This window comes from Nerophis lumbriciformis, linkage group LG29 (genome assembly GCF_033978685.3).
Source record: "Nerophis lumbriciformis linkage group LG29, RoL_Nlum_v2.1, whole genome shotgun sequence".
In the NCBI taxonomy this organism is placed as follows: Eukaryota; Metazoa; Chordata; class Actinopteri; order Syngnathiformes; family Syngnathidae; genus Nerophis; species Nerophis lumbriciformis.
In genome coordinates this window covers 18919094-18937500 of record NC_084576.2, presented here as the reverse complement: position 1 = coordinate 18937500, position 18407 = coordinate 18919094, and the positions used below count along the sequence as shown (strand labels likewise).

General features: G+C 39.4%; 2 protein-coding genes across 3 annotated transcripts in view; one reads left to right on the top strand and one right to left on the bottom strand.

Moving 5' to 3' along the window:
- Positions 1 to 3704, bottom strand: part of immp2l (inner mitochondrial membrane peptidase subunit 2) — a 4185-nt gene extending 481 nt beyond the window's left edge. Inside the window, exons 1-6 of the mRNA XM_061924863.2 lie at positions 3503 to 3704; positions 1050 to 1213; positions 871 to 974; positions 740 to 805; positions 578 to 680; positions 1 to 510 (exon numbers count right to left, since the gene is read on the bottom strand). The exon at positions 1 to 510 is cut by the window's left edge and continues 481 nt beyond it. Coding sequence (XP_061780847.1) covers positions 385 to 510; positions 578 to 680; positions 740 to 805; positions 871 to 974; positions 1050 to 1184 — 534 coding nt within the window. The 5' untranslated portion in view covers positions 1185 to 1213; positions 3503 to 3704 and the 3' untranslated portion in view covers positions 1 to 384. The remainder of the gene's footprint in view (positions 511 to 577; positions 681 to 739; positions 806 to 870; positions 975 to 1049; positions 1214 to 3502) is intronic.
- Positions 3705 to 3727: 23 nt separating this feature from the next.
- Positions 3728 to 15825, top strand: znf277 (zinc finger protein 277). Of its 2 annotated transcripts, none has more exons than XM_061924860.1 (12): positions 3728 to 3887; positions 4170 to 4380; positions 9089 to 9177; positions 9347 to 9429; positions 9492 to 9583; positions 9647 to 9757; positions 9826 to 9958; positions 13755 to 13822; positions 13890 to 13986; positions 14075 to 14117; positions 15188 to 15312; positions 15369 to 15825. In XM_061924860.1, exons 1-12 carry the CDS (start codon positions 3860 to 3862, stop codon positions 15438 to 15440), a joined length of 1152 nt encoding a protein of 383 aa, XP_061780844.1. In that variant the 5' UTR covers positions 3728 to 3859; the 3' UTR covers positions 15441 to 15825. The 2 variants fall into 2 exon arrangements, with proteins under 2 accessions (XP_061780844.1, XP_061780843.1); XM_061924859.1 differs by having other exon boundaries at positions 3729 to 3887; positions 15138 to 15312.
- Positions 15826 to 18407: the final 2582 nt, after the last annotated feature.

Here is an 18407-nt window from a genome sequence, read left to right as displayed (position 1 = left end):
ACCTGGGAGATCTAATCACCTGTTCAGCTGTGTCTCGCCGTCAGCACTTGTCTGCCCTCAGCACCATAGACAGAGGCGGTGACCTTTGCTCCTGCAGGCAGCGCTAGCCACACCTCCCTCCACATTGTTATATAGATATTGAAGTGAAAAAAATTTGACTTATTTGTAACACTTTGACTGGGACCCTTTTGGGTGCCCAGGACCTTTAAAATTCACCAAAATTGAGGGGAGTCCTAATGGTTACAATATGAATTGTAAATATTCAAATAAAGTCTTATCATATCGGATAAACGCATGAATGGTCAATTGTTGCATCTAAAGAACATTTTTGCTGTCTCCTGCCAGCAGGACTGAGACTAAAAAATCCGTCATCCGTCCCGGTCTTCACTCCTCGTCTTCATCCGTGTACAGCGGGGCTCTGTTGGGCGGGAGGTGGGCTCGGATGCGCTGCCAGCGGCGAGGAGGCCAGATGATGTGAGACGCCCGGCCGTGAAGCAGCCCCACCGACACCTGGCGGGAAGACGTCATTTCATTCTCCGCTTCCGGTTTCTGTCTCCAGGGAGGGTGTTGCTGTTACCGGGCCGAAAGTGTTGCTGTCCAGGCTGTGGCCGCGGTGGTCCCCCTCGATCCAGAGATGGCCGTCGGGGACGCGCAGGTACCGCTTCTTGTAGCCTAAGGTCCTGCGGGACAGGGAGACGTCAAGACGACTGGCGCGGCCAAGCGTTTCCATGACAACCACCTGATGAAGTCGCCCTCCAGGCCGATGACCCGCTTGATGATCTTCTGCTGAGGGTTCCTGGGTGACCTGAGGCGACACAGGAAGTACATTCTCACGTCCGGCCCCGCCACCCGCCAAGCGCCGTGACTCACATGACCGACACGATGTCGCCTCGCTGCACCTCGTTGTTCCTCACGCTCCAGCGGTTCAGCAGGACCACGTCGCCTTCCGACGTCGCGTCCGGGTTCAAGAAAGGCTGGACATTGTAAACGTCATGTTTGGAGTTTTTTGTTTTTTTTCCCACCATCTCCGCTCAGTTTCAAGGTCTCACCTGCATGGACTCCCCCTCCACCCTGGCCACGTAGGCCACGCGATCCAGGACGGTCACGGTGACGGGCACGGCCACGAAGAAGCCGCTCACAAACGCGCGCAGGCAGCGGCGCCCCGCTGACGCCTGCTGGGCCATGCTCACCTGCACCGCGAGTAGCAAGGAACCTGATGGGTGAGCATGCAAAGAAAAACGTTGAATATTAGCAACACCCGCAAAGCGTCGGATGTACATTTCTGTTATTACTACAAAAACTTATTTAAATGTTTATTTTTTTACACTGAATTTATTTCACATCTGAATTTTTAGCATTTGAATTTTTTTTGTTTACATTAAATTATGCTGATGATTTCATTTAAAAACAAAAAATTGTGAGCAAAATGGGTGTTTAAATATTCAGTTTGTTGAAATTGAAAGTCAGTGCGTAAAAAAAACTATTGTATAAAAATTCAGTGAAGAAATATTCCAAACTCTCAAGTAATCGATCCCGTCTCAGAACCAGCCAAAAAGTTAAGTTAAAGTACCACTGATAGTCACACACACACGAGGTGTGGTGAAATGACCCTCTCGGTCAGGGGTGTCAAACTTTCGAATCAGGCCCGCGGGATGAGTTTGCTAAGTATAAAAATGAACCTGAAATTTTTGAATGAAAGAAACAGCTGTTCTAAAAGTGTCCACTAGATGTCGCAATAGCAATTATTTGTATCTTTGTAGATGATGCTACATATGTACAAAATAAACCACATGATGTTAGTACATCAGTCGAGGAAAATGATCAAACTACATAAATAACATCCTGTAATTTGATTTTGATATACCGGTAATTGCTTTTATCTTAATAGATTGAAAATGAACACCAATGAGTTGACTGATGAACATTATCACATACTTTATTCAGAAAATATAAATAGCGACAAATAAAGACAGAATATTATTAACCACAACATATAAATGTAAAAAACCCAACAACATTATGATTTGTGCATTTTCAGAATGTACTTGTTCTATTTTTAAACAAAGAAGACAATCTTAAGTTGTCTTTATTTTTAGGTTATCGTGCCGTGATTTTACCAGTTCGGCCCACTTGGGAGTAGATTTTTCTCCATGTGGGCCCCCGATCTAAAATGAGTTTGACACCCCTGGTTTAGTTTTTCAGTCTTAATTGACCAGAAATAGGTCTTGAATTGTTTTTATTGTATGTATATATATGTTTAATACAATACACAAGCAGTAACAATATACAAACAAATAAAGGGACATCCAATTCTTTACATTATTCCAAACATTCACAATTATTTATATACAAAAAAAAGGTAAGAGACAAAATAAACAGATAAGACAAAAAGAAATACAACACAAAACAAAACTAATTAATAAATAAAAATACAAAAAAACTACTTCAATTTCTCCAATAACAACAATATATATATATATATTTTTTTTTTTTAACCATGTTCCAAGATTTTATTAATAATGTGAAACCATTAATCAAATGGGAAAAATGTAGGTTTCCCTTTAAGATATTGACTTTTGTGTATAAACATGTTGTAGCTTGCAACATGACATTGACGATCATCTTTAGGTCGCTATATTTCACAAATATGCCAAATTCGATTGGGTCTTGAATTTTGAAGAAGAAAAAAATCTATTTTCACACTGAATTTTCTGCACCATTTTTTAAACACCGTTTTTTTCACACTGAATTTGTACACATTGGATTATAAAACGCTGTATTTTAACAAGCTGAATTTTTAAACACATATTTTATTCAATACATTTGTCAGCATAATTTTGAAGTAAAAAAGGTCAGTTTATGAAATTCAAACGCAACAATTCAGTGACATAAATTCTATTATTTTGTAATAAAGACACAAATGAACCTCCGTAGGCAACCTGCAGGCACTCACTTGTCCATATTATTCTACTTCATGCAGACAAAACACTCAGAAAATTAGGTTGTGTTTTTACTTTTTTTTTTTTTTTTTTGAAACTTTTATTAGTAGATTGCACAGTACAGTACATATTCCGTACAATTGACCACTAAATGATAACACCCGAATAAGTCGAGGTCCACGTAAATAAATTCATGGTATAATAAATGTTTACAGTCGTCTTCTCACAATATGTAATAATATAACAATAATAAAGTCGTCTTGTTTATTTCAATGTAACTTTTTAATATGCATACATTTATTGTTTGTATCTTCACACTAACTATTTTGCGTACCGCCAAAACCAACCGGACACATTTCGCAGTAACACCCCCGTCCATTGCTAACTGCTAGCCACAAGGCAAACCCCGGCGCCAAGCCTGACTATTACAAACGAAACCCCAAATACGTCAGCGAAACGCGCCTTAGAGAGTCTTTTTTTTATTGTATTCAAAATTATTTGTCAATACCCAATAAGGACAATTTGGAACAAAATTTGACATACACGGCCATGCTATTACATACCAGCATATGTGCTCCAACTTCCTGTTGCCCTTCTACGTCACTCCCGGGTCCTTGTGATGCGTTTTCACCAAATGGAAATGGGAAACTTTGATAGCCGATGATAAAAAGTGCAGCAGATTGCGGCTCTAATTCGGAATTTCTACCTTTAATTTGGGTATATCACTGTACTATACCCTAAGTTCATATATACACATACAACCAGAATTGGATTACATAAACTAAATTTACTGTGTGTGTGTGCGAATATATGTGGATTACCCCACACACCGGGTGAACATGAACTACGCAGTGACGTCATGAGAGCGTCAGCTAATGATTGGTCAATTCACAGCTGTTGTGATCATGTGATGCAGAAAGATGGCTGCCAGAGAAAGAAGCGAAGATAGTACGTTGACGTTTTAAATGTTTTTTGAAAATGTAGGTTATTCAGTTTGTTTTACTTACTAACAAGAATGTGAAATTTTCTACGGGTTGTGTATAAAACACTTAAGAGACACCTGCCCGGGCTGATTTTCTTAGGAATATCTGTTAATGCTAATGCTGCTAAGCTAGCTGTTGAACGTGTGTAAAATGACACTTGTCCCCATCAGTCCAAATATGGACTTACGGATACAGAAAAGTTAGTGTACAACTATTTGTAATCATTCTTCTACTATTGCTTTCTCAGGTCTGGACCACATCCTGGAGCCGTTGTGTTTACCGGAGCCAGCAGCAGATGCATGTTCTGATGCTCCAAGTCCACATTGTCCACAGTCGCTGGCATGTCTCTTCTGCTCAGAATCGCTTCCTGGGACGCAGAAGGACGGCCTTCTCAAACACCTGGTGCTGGAGCACAAGTTGGTCATTGCCGATGTGAAACTCATCGCCGACCTCCCAAAGTAACGTCTGGAAGTCTGACATATCATATTTAAAGGGGAACATCATCACAATTTCAGAATGGTTAAAACCATTAAAAATCAGTTCCCACTGGCTTATTATATTTTTCGAAGTTTTTTTCAAAATTTTACCCATCATGCAATATCCCTAAAAAAAGCTTCAAAGTGCCTGATTTTAACCATCGTTATAAACACCCGTCCATTTTCCTGTGACGTCACATAGTGATGCCAACACAAACAAACATGGCGGAAAGAACAGCAAGCTATAGCGACATTAGCTCGGATTCAGACTCGGATTTCAGCGGCTTAAGCGATTCAACAGATTACGAATGTATTGAAACGGATGGTTGTAGTGTGGAGGCAGGTAGCGAAAACGAAATTGAAGAAGAAACTGAAGCTATTGAGCCATATCGGTTTGAACCGTATGCAAGCGAAACCGACGAAAACGACACGACAGCCAGCGACACGGGAGAAAGCGAGGACGAATTCGGCGATCGCCTTCTAACCAACGATTGGTATGTGTTTGTTTGGCATTAAAGGAAACTAACAACTATGAACTAGGTTTACAGCATATGAAATACATTTGGCAACAACATGCACTTTGAGAGTGCAGACAGCCCAATTTTCATCAATTAATATATTCTGTAGACATACCCTCATCCGCGCTCTTTTCCTGAAAGCTGATCTGTCCAGTTTTGGAGTTGATGTCAGCAGGCCAGGGAAGCTAGGGTCGATAGGGGGTTTAGCTCGCTCGTCTGCGGGAACAAACTGCCGCCATTGCTTGCCGTGCTACCGAGGCCCTTTGTCCCTGAATTGCTCACACACTCCGGCAGATTCAATGGGGGTCTGGCGGCAGTTTTCTTTGACTTTATCGTTGGAAATGCATCTGCTTTGAGTGTCGCAGGATATCCACACATTCTTGCCATCTCTGTCGTAGCATAGCTTTTGTCGGTAAACGTCCAATGTCTTGCCACTTTCGCATCTTTGGGCCACTGGTGCAACTTGAATCCGTCCCTGTTCGTGTTGTTACACCCTCCGACAACACACCGACGAGGCATGATGTCTCCAAGGTATGGAAAACAGTCGAAAAAACGGAAAATAACAGAGCTGATTTGACTCGGTGTTTGAGAAATTGGCGGATTGCTTCCCGATGTGACGCCACGTTGTGACGTCATCGCTCCGAGAGCGAATATTAGAAAGGCGTTTAATTCGCCAAAATTCACCCATTTAGAGTTTGGAAATCGGTTAAAAAAATATATGGTCTTTTTTCTGCAACATCAAGGTATATATTGACGCTTACATAGGTCTGGTGATAATGTTCCCCTTTAACCTAGCATATTTGAGTTGCTCCATCGTTTAATGCAGGGGTGTCCAACTCATTTGAGCTCAGGGGCCCGCATGGAGGAAAATCTATCCCTAGGTGGGCCGGACGGGGGGAAATCATGGCATGATAACTTAAAAATACAACTATGACAACATCAGATTGTTTTATTTGTTTTACTTCAGCCCAAAATAAAACAAGCACATTCAATGTAAATATCACATTAAATCATTGGTGCAGTTTCAAAAACACCATGAAGAACAGGATCAACTTAGACTTAGGCCCCGTTTACACTAAGCCGGATACGGTTATCCAGGGTAAATCACACCTATTCTTATCCGTGTCCACACACAACAATGCCACCATTGAAGACCCCTGCGTCCACCGGCGCAACGCGACCTAGTACGCATGCGCGGAAAATGCGCACGTCATAGTCATCTCCAGTGTTGCTTTGTGTGCAAGTTCTTAAATTTAACTTATCTGAACAATATCTCGTGCTGTGGTATTTCAATTAGAATAGAATAGAATGGACTTTATTGTCATTATATTTGCATATAACGAGATTAAGGACTCCAACTTAAGGTGCGGTAGTGGGAACAAATATGGGATAAAAATAAATTACACAACGGGTAATAAAGAAAAAACTAACAATTGAAATAAACAGACTACTATCCAATAAAAATAATAAGTAATCCTGTACAATATACAAAAAACTATAGAAATACAAAATACTGTACAATATACAGATCAAGACAAGAGTGCCGGAATCCTGTGTGCTGTGGGGCCCTATTGTAGTGAATCACACCTGAGCCATCGTAAATTAATCAAATCTTTATTAGACACGTAACCAATGTGATAAAGAACATTTTACATCAATCAATCAATCTAGGGATCTAGATATCTGGTCAGGACACTCCTCACTCTTTTGCCTTCACCTTCATTGTCCATTCGTTTTTGGTGACTTTATGTACACTGGACCTAGACGTTGAGTCAGCGACATACATGGCGAACAATAACTGATCCAGTCTGCTTTGCCAGTCCAAATGCATTCGCCGTTTTCCTTGACGGCCAGGTAATACAAAGCACACGCTACCATTTTTGTCACATCCACGGGAGCCCGCATTCTCGTTGTCTCTCCTTCGACAAATGGACAAAGTTTTTCAGTAAGTAGAATCAGCTGACCCGACCAGACATTGGAAAGTTTTCTAGCCGTCTGAAAAGTGTTGTATCCGAAATAGCTGCAATCGCTTTCTCTTAAGGTATTGATGTGTGATTTCCACAAGGGTCTGTACAGACGGAAGGAGAAACACGGGCATGTCTGGATGACTCGCCTCCATATTTCCAGCGGTTAGCTCCAAGTTACGAAACCGCTTTATTATGAAGCTGGCTGTGGCACGTTCCTTCTGACGTCACTTCCTGTGTGGGCGCGGTCTTTCTGGCATCACTTCCTCTCCGAACTCAATTTGTAAACGATCAATGGGTCCATACAAAGCTAAGTGCCGGAGATTCAAGAAATACACGGCTGACTTACCCGTGTAAAAATTTGTCCGAGGAGCGGGACCTTAAAGGCCTACTGAAACCCACTACTACCGACCACGCAGTCTGATAGTTTATATATCAATGATGAAATCTTAACATTGCAACACATGCCAATATGGCCGGGTTAGCTTACTAAAGTGCAATTTTAAATTTCGCGCGAAATATCCTGCTGAAAACGTCTCGGTATGATGACTTCAGCGCGTGACATCACGGATTGTAGAGTACATTTTGGGACAGCATGGTGGCCAGCTATTAAGTCGTCTGTTTTCATCGCAAAATTCCACAGTATTTTGGACATCTGTGTTGGTGAATCTTTTGCAATTTGTTCAATGAACAATGGAGACAGCAAAGAAGAAAGCTGTAGGTGGGAAGCGGTGTATTGCGGCCGACTGCAGCAACACAAACACAGCCGATGTTTCATTGTTTACATTCCCGGAAGATGACAATCAAGCTTTACCATTGGCCTGTGGAGAACTGGGACAACAGAGACTCTTACCAGAAGGACTTTGAGTTGGATGCGCAGACGCGGTACAGTGAGTACGCATGCAGCTGCGGCTTCCAAACATTTGATCGCTTGCCCGTACGTGCGTGCCGCTATGTGCATGTCACGTACGTAACTTTGTGGACTTTGGTGAAATATATGTGCTGTATGAACTTCGGGGAGGTGAACGGTACTTTGGGCTGTGGGATTGAGTGTGTTGTGCAGGTGTTTGAGTTGTATTGGCGGGTTATATGGACGGGAGGGGGGAGGTGTTTGTTATGCGGTATTAATTTGTGGCATATTAAATATAAGCCTGGTTGTGTTGTGGCTAATAGAGTATATATATGTCCTGTGTTTATTTACTGTTTTAGTCATTCCCAGCTGAATATCAGGTCCCACCCGCCTCTCACAGCATCTTCCCTATCTGAATCGCTCCCACTGCCCTCTAGTCCTTCACTCTCACTTTCCTCATCCACAAATCTTTCATCCTCGCTCAAATTAATGGGGAAATCGTCGCTTTCTCGGTCCGAATAGCTCTCCCTGCTGGTGGCCGTGATTGTAAACAATGTGCAGATGTGAGGAGCTCCACAACCTGTGACGTCACGCTACTCGTCTGCTACTTCCGGTACAGGCAAGGCTTTTTTATCAGCGACCAAAAGTTGCGAACTTTATCGTCGATGTTCTCAACTAAATCCTTTCAGCAAAAATATGGCAATATCGCAAAATGATCAAGTATGGCACATAGAATGGACCTGCTATTCTCGTTTAAATAAGAAAATCGCATTTCAGGAGGCCTTTAAACGATGGTTTAGTGTGGCTGAAACAGGGCTTAGTCTAAATAATTATTCGTTTAAGGGGTTAAATGACTTAGTGTAGACATGGCCTTAATCGCAGTGTATCTACAAAGCAAGTCACAGCCCGTCTAGGATTGAACAAAAACAAAGTAAAGCATAAATAAAAACGCTTCTATGTATCAACTACCTCATTTGTGATTTCCACTGTTCAATTTCTTTAAATTTGCAAAGAAGACAATCATTTTCAAAGAACTATATCAATGTGCAGTGTCTCATGCAGCTTTTTAAGTGGGATTACCAATTGTTTATTGTACTCCTGTGGTTTTACGTTGGGTTGAGGGGTAGAAGTCGAAGCCCGCTTTACTTTGTACCTCTTGCTTGGTATACTTGCTCGCCGTGGTATAACCATACTAGAAATGCTATTGCGACACGCAGTGGACACATTTAGAACAGCAGTTTCTTTAGTTTAAAAATGCAGCTCAATCTTACACTTAGCATACTCATCTCGCGGGCCGGATTTAACCTGTTCCGGCCCGCGGGCCGCATGTTTGACATCCCTGGTTTAATGTCTTGCAGGTACCTGCTGTACTGGAAAGGTAGATTTTTGGAGCAGCCCATCACTGATTTCTGCAGCGTGATAAAGACCAACTCCACCGGGCCCATTGGTGAGTTGGTTGAGGTCATTGGTCCACAAATTTCACTGTATATATATATATATATATATATATATATATATATATATATATTACTGCTTTTAGGGCCTGCTTGATGTTTTATTAATAAGCCTTCTCCAATTTGTTCATTAATACCCAAGTGTGTGTGCCTGACCTGCAGAACAACAGGAGCACTACTTCCTGCTGTGTGACGTCCTTCCGGAAGACCGAAACCTGCGAGAGAAGCTGCAGCAGAAACGACTGGTAAAAACTGGGAAGGTGCAGTTTTTTGGGGCTGCTCGTATGAAGGTGCGACTGGTCCACAGGTGGAGGTCCTGGAGCAGCAGCAGAAGGAGCGAGAAGACTGCAGCTTCCGTCGCGTCTGCATGTTCTGCAATGACGAGTTCACCGGAAACAGGTGGGTGCCACAAGAACGTGTTTAAATAGCGGAGGCGGACTGACGCGGCGTGATGTTCCTCAGGTCGTCGCTGCTCAACCACATGGCCAGAGAACACGCCTTCAGCATCGGGCTGCCCGACAACATCGTGTACTGCGACGAGCTGCTGGACACATTGCAGAGCAAAGTGGACAAGTCAGTTTTCACCACGTCTTTCTTTCATGGCTTTTTGTTCACTGGAATCATCTCGATTGTGTGCCAAGCCTGCAGTGTTTGTACTGTGAGAAAACCTTCCGAGACAAAGTCACGCTGAAGGACCACATGAGGAAAAAAGCTCATCGCCGCATCAACTGCAACAACCAGCAGTATGACCGTTTCTATGTCATCAACTATCTGGTAGGAACATCTACATCTTTATTCTTACTAGAAATATGAGGTCATTGGAAGCAGGCGATCGATTCCTGAATGTCACCTTTAGTGATGTGCGATACCCCTGATTTTCTTTCTGATGCGACACCGAGTAAAATTGAGGCTGGTATCGGCAATATTTTGTGCAAATATACCTAATGTGTCTGGTAAAGTTAAAAAAGTTGTGTATTTTTAAATAATAACATATCTATCTAAAAAAAACAAAAATGAAAATGTAAGAAAAAAGAGCAAAAAATCTAAATGTAATGAGAAAAAGCTGAAAGTTTTAAACTAACAATTATAAATAATATACTTAGTCACCTATAACACAGAGTTTTGTCTTTAAATATATTTATTATCTGTTTTTAGCATTTTTCAGTGTGCGACCCTTGGTGAAAAAAGTTGAGACACCCCTGATCTAAAATATTAAAAGCTCTTAAAAAATTTTTTTTTTTAAATGTGTATATATATATATATATATATATATATATATATATATATATATATATATATATATATACATACATTTAAAATATAAACAATGTTTAAATACTTAATAAAAAAGAATACTAACCTATGAATTAATCAATTAAAAAAATTACAACAACCAAAATAAACACTGTGTAACTGTATATTAATATTTTTAAACTGGCAGAATTTCTGACACACTAGGTTATGGAGTTCATTATTATTTATTATTATTTTAATTCTATTCTCACATGGGAAAAACAACAGTAAAAATGTAAGAAAAAGTACCAAAAAATCGGTATGTAATGAGCAAAAGCTAAAATATTCCAACTAATAATTAATAATAATACATTTCGTTACCAATAATACCAAGCTGACACAATATCTGTTTTTAGCTTTTTTATTTAAATATAAAAATATCAATATGGCCCCTGCATACTTAAACTATCTGGTAGGAATGTCTACATCTTTATTCTTTTTGGAAATATGAGGTCATTGGAAGCAGGTGATCGATTCCTGAATGTCAACAGTAGTAATGTGCGATACACCTGACTTTCTTTCTGATGCGACACCGAGTAAAATTGAGGCTGGTATCGGCAATATCGATCCGATACTTTGTGCAAATATACCTAATGTGTCTGCAAAAATGGAGGAGTTCAAGTACCTCGGAGTCTTGTTTACGAGTGAGGGAAGAGTGGATCGTGAGGTCGACAGGCGGATCGGTGCGGCGTCTTCAATAATGCAGACGCTGCATCGATCCGTTGTGGTGAAGAAGGAGCTGAGCCGGAAGGCAAAGCTCTCAATTTACCGGTCGATCTACGTTCCCATCCTCACCTATGATCATGAGCTTTGGGTTATGACTGAAAGGACAAGATCACGGGTACAAGCGGCCGAAATGAGCTTCCTCCGCCGGGTGGCGGGACTCTCCCTTAGAGATAGGGTGAGAAGCTCTGTCATCCGGGAGGAGCTCAAAGTAAAGCCGCTGCTCCTCCACATCGAGAGGAGCCAGATGAAGTGGTTCGGGCATCTGGTCAGGATGCCACCCGAACGCCTCCTTAGGGAGGTGTTTCGGGCACGTCCAACCGGTAGGAGGCCACGGGGAAGACCCAGGACACGTTGGGAAGACTATGTCTCCCGGCTGGCCTGGGAACGCCTCGGGATCCCCCGGGAGGAACTGGACCAAGTGGCTGGGAAGGGGGAAGTCTGGGATTCAGCTGCCCCCGCGACCCGACCTCGGATAAGCGGAAGAAGATGGATGGATGGATATCTATCTAAAAACAACAACTGTAAAAATGTCAGAAAAAATAGCAAAAAATCTAAATGTAATGAGAAAAAGCTGAAAACTTTAAACTAACAATTAAAAATAATATACTTAATCACCTATAATACAGAGTTTTTTCTTTAAATATATTCAATATAAATCTGAATATATACATATTTTATATTTTAGCATTAACATTTTGTTTTTATAAAAAATATCAGAATGGCTCCCCCACACTTGACTTTTCAGTGTGTGCCCCTTGGTGTAAAAAGTTGAGACACCCCTGATCTAAAATTTTTAAAAGCTCTTAAAATAAAAATGAAATATACTTAAAATATAAACAAAGTTCAGATAGTTAATAAAAAACTAACTAACTTATGAATTATTCAATTAAAAATAATGACAACAACCAAAATAAACACTAATATGTAACTATATTATGCAGGTTATGCAGTTATGTAATCATATAATTGTTATTATTTTTATTCTATTTTTACACGGGGGAAAAAACTGTAAAAATTTAATAAAATAAGTACAAACAAATCGGTATGTAATGAGAAAAAGCTAATAATTAATAATAATATACTTAGTCACTAATTATACAAAGCTGACGCGATATCTGTTTATAGCTTTTTTTATTTAAATAAGAAAATATCAATGTGGCCCCTGCATACTTTGACTTCTCAGTATGCGGTCTTGGTGGAAAAAGTTTGGACACCCCTGAACTAAAGCATCAAAAGTATCGATATTTTGATTTGAGAATCGATATTAGAGCATAAAGATCTGGTATTGGTGGTATCGATATTTCAGTATCAACCCGCACATCACTAATGAACAGTTATTTCAAAGCCATGATGTGCTTGTCTGTGTCAGTTGGCCACTGAATGGCACTGTTGGCTTACCTTCCCCTTTTCCCTCTACAACCAAATCTCCGGCGAATTGATGGCAAACCGTTTTTCCCCACACATTGGAAGCTGGTGTCATGTTTCATTGTCGGTTTCTTCCTGCACCAATGGTGCATACAAATAAAGACCAGGTGTGGAGCCTTGATTATTGGCAGATACCGATATTGAGCTGACACAAAATCAGCGTGTGTGCGTTTTGACACACTCAACATCATGTGCCTCGGCTCTGTAGTCACCGCCACACAGCTGCACTCAGATGAAAGAACGGTACCGGTATTTTTCAAAGGCAGTATAGTACCGATTTCAATCAATTAGTATCACGGTACTTTATTAGTACCGGTATACCGAACAACCCCTATAATGATTTGATACTTGTTTATATTGACAAATTTGCTTTTTTAGACTGCAGTATTGTTTAATGAAGGACACTTTTTATGTATGTCGAGCTTGTGTGCTATTGTGAGCTTAGCTGTTGTGTAGCTGCTAGCTTCTACTCGCCTAAAAGATGTTTGTTTACCTTACGTAAATGACTTGACTAAACTAGAGGAAAAGACCAACCTTTTGTGCTTATTGGAAAACATTTACCGTATTTTTCTGACTATAAGTCGCAGTTTTTTTTCCATAGTTTGGCCAGGGGTGCGACTTATACTCAGGAGCGACTTATGTGTGAAATTATTAACACATTACCGTAAAATATCAAATAATATTATTTAGCTCATTCACGTAAGAGACTAGATGTATAAGATTTCATCGGATTTAATGATTAGGAGTGACAGATTGTTTGGTAAACGTATAGCATGTTCTATATGTTATAGTTGTTTGAATGACTCTTACCATAATATGTTTTGTTAACATACCAGGCACGTTCTCAGTTGGTTATTTATGCGTCATATAACGTACACTTATTCAGCCTGTAGTTCACTATTCTTTATTTATTTTAAATTGCCTTTCAAATGTCTATTCTTGGTGTTGGGTTTTATCAAATAAATTTCCCACAAAAATGCGACTTATATGTTTTTTTCCCTTCTTTATTATGCATTTTCGGCCGGTGCGACTTATACTCTGGAGCGACTTATAGTCCGAAAAATACGGTAAATGTTAGTACGTAACTGACACCTGGATCCCCACTAACCATGTGACGTCCCATCAGGAACTCGGGAAGACCTGGGAGCAAGTGCAGAGCGAGGACGACCGTGAGCTCGTGGATGACGAAGACGAGTAAGTCCCCAAGAGCTCATTTGACGTTTTTTTTACGGTGTCTCACGGTGTCCACGTGTACCGGCAGCGACTGGTCCGACTGGCGGTCTCATCCGGTCTCGGTTGTGTGTTTGTTCTGCGCCCATCAGTCAGAGACCATGCAGCAGATATGCGCCCACATGAAGGTACCCAGCAGGACATTCATCGTGTCCAACAAGTCCTAAAGCGCAGGGAACTGATACAAATGTTCTTCACCTTCTGTTTTCTACTCAGGAAGTACACAGCTTTGATCTCCATCAGCTGAGGACTCAGCTCAGTAAGTACACCGCAAAAAGTCAGTGTTCAAAAACAAGAAAAAAAATTTGGGGTATTTTATTTGAACTAAGCAAAATTATATGCCAATAGAACAAGAAAATTCGAGATAGGATAGGACTTTATTGTCATTGCACAAGTACGACGAAACTATGTTTTCAGCAAAAACCCGTTCAAGATTAGACAAACAAACAGTGTACAGGGTTACAGAACAGGAACGCTGATGGGTCGCCAAAAGATAAGAAAAAGGTAAAACGCTGGGGAAGAAGATGAGGCAAAAAATACAATCAAGACTGGGCTCCTAAGGGGGCCTAGTCTGGAGTGGGAAAAAACCTCCATGCAATGCACACATAAACACGTTACATTTAATCACGACAACTCGCAACAGAGGGGCGGAGAGTTGGGGCCCTGGAGGTCGACTGCTGCTATGAAGCTTGTCAAGATTTTCCAAAACAAGTAAAATTAGCTCACCTCAATTAACCCAAAAATACCTTAAAATAAGTACATTCTCACTAATAACAAGTGCACTTTTCTTGGTAGAAAAAAAAGAGACCTTTTTGCTCAATATGTTGAAAAATATTCTTAAATTAAGTAAATGGTAGTGCCATTATCCTGACATAATGATATGCGCTCGGCATCATGATTTTTTTTTTCATGCTTGAAGTAAGAAATTATTACTTTAAAAAAGTAGTTTTATACTTGTGAGTGCTAATGACACAGCTTTGCATCAGTTGATATTCTAGTTTCAAGCATGTTTTACTCAATATAGGTCATAAAATCTCAGCAACAAGCTGTAATATCATACTGAGATCATTTAGGACCAAAACCCTTAAAACAAGTAAAACACTCTAACATAAAATCTGCTTAGTGAGAAGAATTATCTTATCAGACAGAAAATAAGCAAATATCACCCTTATTTGAGATATTTAATCTTACTTAGATTTCAGTGTAGGACTTAACGCGACTACCCACAATGCACTTGTCTCCCACACGCCAACGCCGCGTCTTCCCCCGACCTCCCCAGACCTCGGGTTCTACCAGCAGGTCAAACTAGTCAACTTCATCCGCCGGCAGATCCACCAGAACCGCTGCTACGCCTGTCAGGGCAAGTTCCAGTCCAGAGGCGACGTGTTGCGCCACATCGTGGACGAAGGTCACGTGATGGATCTGCCGCCCGTGTCGGCGTGGAACCAACCACAGTGAGTCCAGCGCGTGCTGATGCTTTTGGAACGCCCCTCACCTCGAACCTCCTCAGGTACTACTTCCCCACCTACGAGAACGACGCCCTCCTGTGCACGTTATGCGACAGCGACGGCGATCAAAGTGAAGAAAACAATCAGGACGACGGCGTTCCTGTCATCGCTGAGGACGACTTGGAGCTGAGGCGTGCGAAGGAGAAGAGCGTCCTCAGTCAGCTGCTCAAGAACACGACTACGTCACACTAGATCAGAGGTGTCTGACAATCTGATTGCTGCAAATTCGACGCCATCTTATGGACAATGAATGTGAGTAAATCAGCTCAATGACCATGAATTGTGGTTTGAAGTGTACATAGCACACAGCATTTACTTCTATGACCCAACCTCATAATATTGTTAGAAAATTGCCTATGCAAAAGTGTCTCTTAACTAAATATTCAGACACAGTGTGGCTGTTCAAATCGTGTGTAAGGATACAGTGGCCAAAATATTAAATATACTTGTTAAATAAAACCTCTGCCTTGTTTTAATGAATATTTAGGCCTACTACGCTACTGTATTTTAATGCTGGTCATTATGGTGATACTTGGAGAGCCAAGTTTTTTCTGAGGTGGTACTGGAAAAAAAAAGTTTGAGAACCACTGCCCTATGCATTTGATCAATGTATATTTTTTTTGTACGGTGGGAAAAAAGTTGTAGAGGAGCAGCTCAGTCCCCTGAATTGTATCGTAGAATTTACAGTGTTTTTTCGAGCTTATAACTTTTTGTAAAAAAATTCTGACATATGAGCAGCCAGTTGGTTTTCTTTTACCGTAAAATCTGTTGTCATATTTACAATGTACAATTTAAAGGATGACTTTCTTTGAAATCCTAAATCAATCAGATATTTATTTTTATTTTAACTAAAAAGTTTGTGTGGTCATATATTTGTTACATTATTATTTCACTACTACTACAGCCTATTTACAACCTAAATGTATACAAATGTAACTTAGATTACATTATCAACATGAACAACATTATTTTTACAGATAAGGCAGCCAGATACTGTATTTTTTTTTTAGTTACGTATGGTAATATATTTGTTAGATTAATAGATAATATCGAATTCAAACATATGCAGTTGCTTGCAATACACATATTTTTTCTGTTAAATTAGAAAAAAACTAATACATTTAGTAAGAAAAGATAAAGCACTTTATTGATGCATACTATTTCTAGGCTTTTGTGGGCCATATAAAAAGAACTAGCCCCCTGAACTTAAATGTTGTAATTTCCTCTGGCCTCACCCTGACAGTCGTGCTGCCATAAAAAAACATACATTCACTCAGTATAAATACATTTTCTAATTGTAAGTGTTTTTGTGCATTTTGACATAATACTTTTGCTACGTAGGCAAAGTGAGCCTGTCAGTCTAAACTCAGGGCAATCATTTCACCCAATGTCAGTTGTGCTTGTAAATATTTATTTGAACATTTTCATGAGGCTTTTGGATTTGTACACACACATTAAACACATAAATATGCTTATCGATACAACTTTACTGTATAAATATCCATACACACTCCAAAATAGTAAGTGTAATGACACAAGTTTATAAACGCTATCTTTTAAAGAATAAGAATGCTGTAACTAAAAGAACAGCTCGCGAGCACTTAAGGTGTATTCAGATAAAATTAAAGGTGTCATTTTCGAAACAAAATCACAGTGCGATATTATATTAAAGATGATCTTAACCTTTGTGATGTGTCAACAACGTTTTTAACAATATTTAGCTGTCTAGTAGACCTTTAAGCGAGCGCGCCGAAATGTCGTGTATTTTGCTTCCGGGGAGCAACGTGAGCACATTTGCATAAAAGTTCCACTGCTGCTTCATTTTCTCTACCTTTCTCCGTAGTAGTTCTTTTTATTTTGTATGAAACACTACTTTTACTTGATATTTGTTATTTTCGCCAAATATTATTATTGATTGGTGCAGAAGATCGAATATCTCAATTGCTTGGTGTACAAATCACGTGACCTCGAGGCACTTCTGCATTTATTGTAAGGGGGAGGCAAACAATTAATTTAGCAGCAACTTATGGAAGCCTGTTTAAAAAAATAATAGTTATATTTATAAGATAAGAACGTTGAAATTATGAGATAATAAAGCCATAATTATGAGACATTAAGTCCTATTTATGAAATGATAAATCGAAATTATGATTTTAAGTCATAATTATCAGATACAAATTCAACATGAGATATCAATTCAACATAATGAAATAAAAAGTCATAATTATGATACAAAATCGAATTTGTGAGATAAGAAAGCCATAACTATGATGTACAAAGTGAGTTGAAAATATGAAATAAAAAGTGGAAAATATATATTACATAGTTATGACTATCTCATAATTTCGACTTCTTATCTCATAATCATACGTTTTTATCTTTTAATTTCGACTTTGTATTTAATAATTTCGACTTTTGTCTTATAAATGTGACTTTTTATCCATAATTTCAACATTCTTATCTCATAATTTCGACTTTTTATCTCATAATCCCGACTTTTTATCTCGTCATTATGGCTTTCTTATCTCATAATTTTCATTTTTTTTAATCTCATAATTATGATTTTTTTTTTTTATCTCAGAAATTCGACTTTTGTATCTCATAATTTTGACTAACTTAAAATTATGACTTTTTATCTTTTAAAATGTCTTTTTTTAAATCTTATTTTGACTTTCTCATAATTTTGAGTTTTTATTTCATATTTTCTAATTTTTATCTCATAATTATGACTTTAGCATTGCGGTATTTTTTTTTTCTGAATGGCGTAAACAGGATTCCATAGCAACTGCGCAGATGTCAGAGTATTATAAAGGGTCTAGAGGAAAATGTACTCATTAAAAAAAATGCGAATGTGATGGATTCATACACTCTAAGAAATATTTTATAGAAGATTTTTCAAACGGTTCGTTTACACTTCTTTTTAAGATAGCTAAGAGTAGTAAGTAGCACAAAAGTATGGAAGCACATCATTTCTCTACATCTTCTTGGGACCATGAATTGTGCATTACGGCCATATTGGATTTATCTCTACATGCGTAAGT

What these genes read in the sequence shown, in the direction of transcription:
- znf277 (XM_061924859.1), top strand. Translation starts at nt 3,860, where the DNA reads ATGGCTGCCAGAGAAAGAAGCGAAGATA. An exon ending in CTCGTGGATGACGAAGACGA is followed by an intron (nt 13,823 to 13,889) that starts GTAAGTCCCCAA and finishes GTGTACCGGCAG; the next exon opens with CGACTGGTCCGACTGGCGGT. An exon ending in AGATATGCGCCCACATGAAG is followed by an intron (nt 13,987 to 14,074) that starts GTACCCAGCAGG and finishes TTTTCTACTCAG; the next exon opens with GAAGTACACAGCTTTGATCT.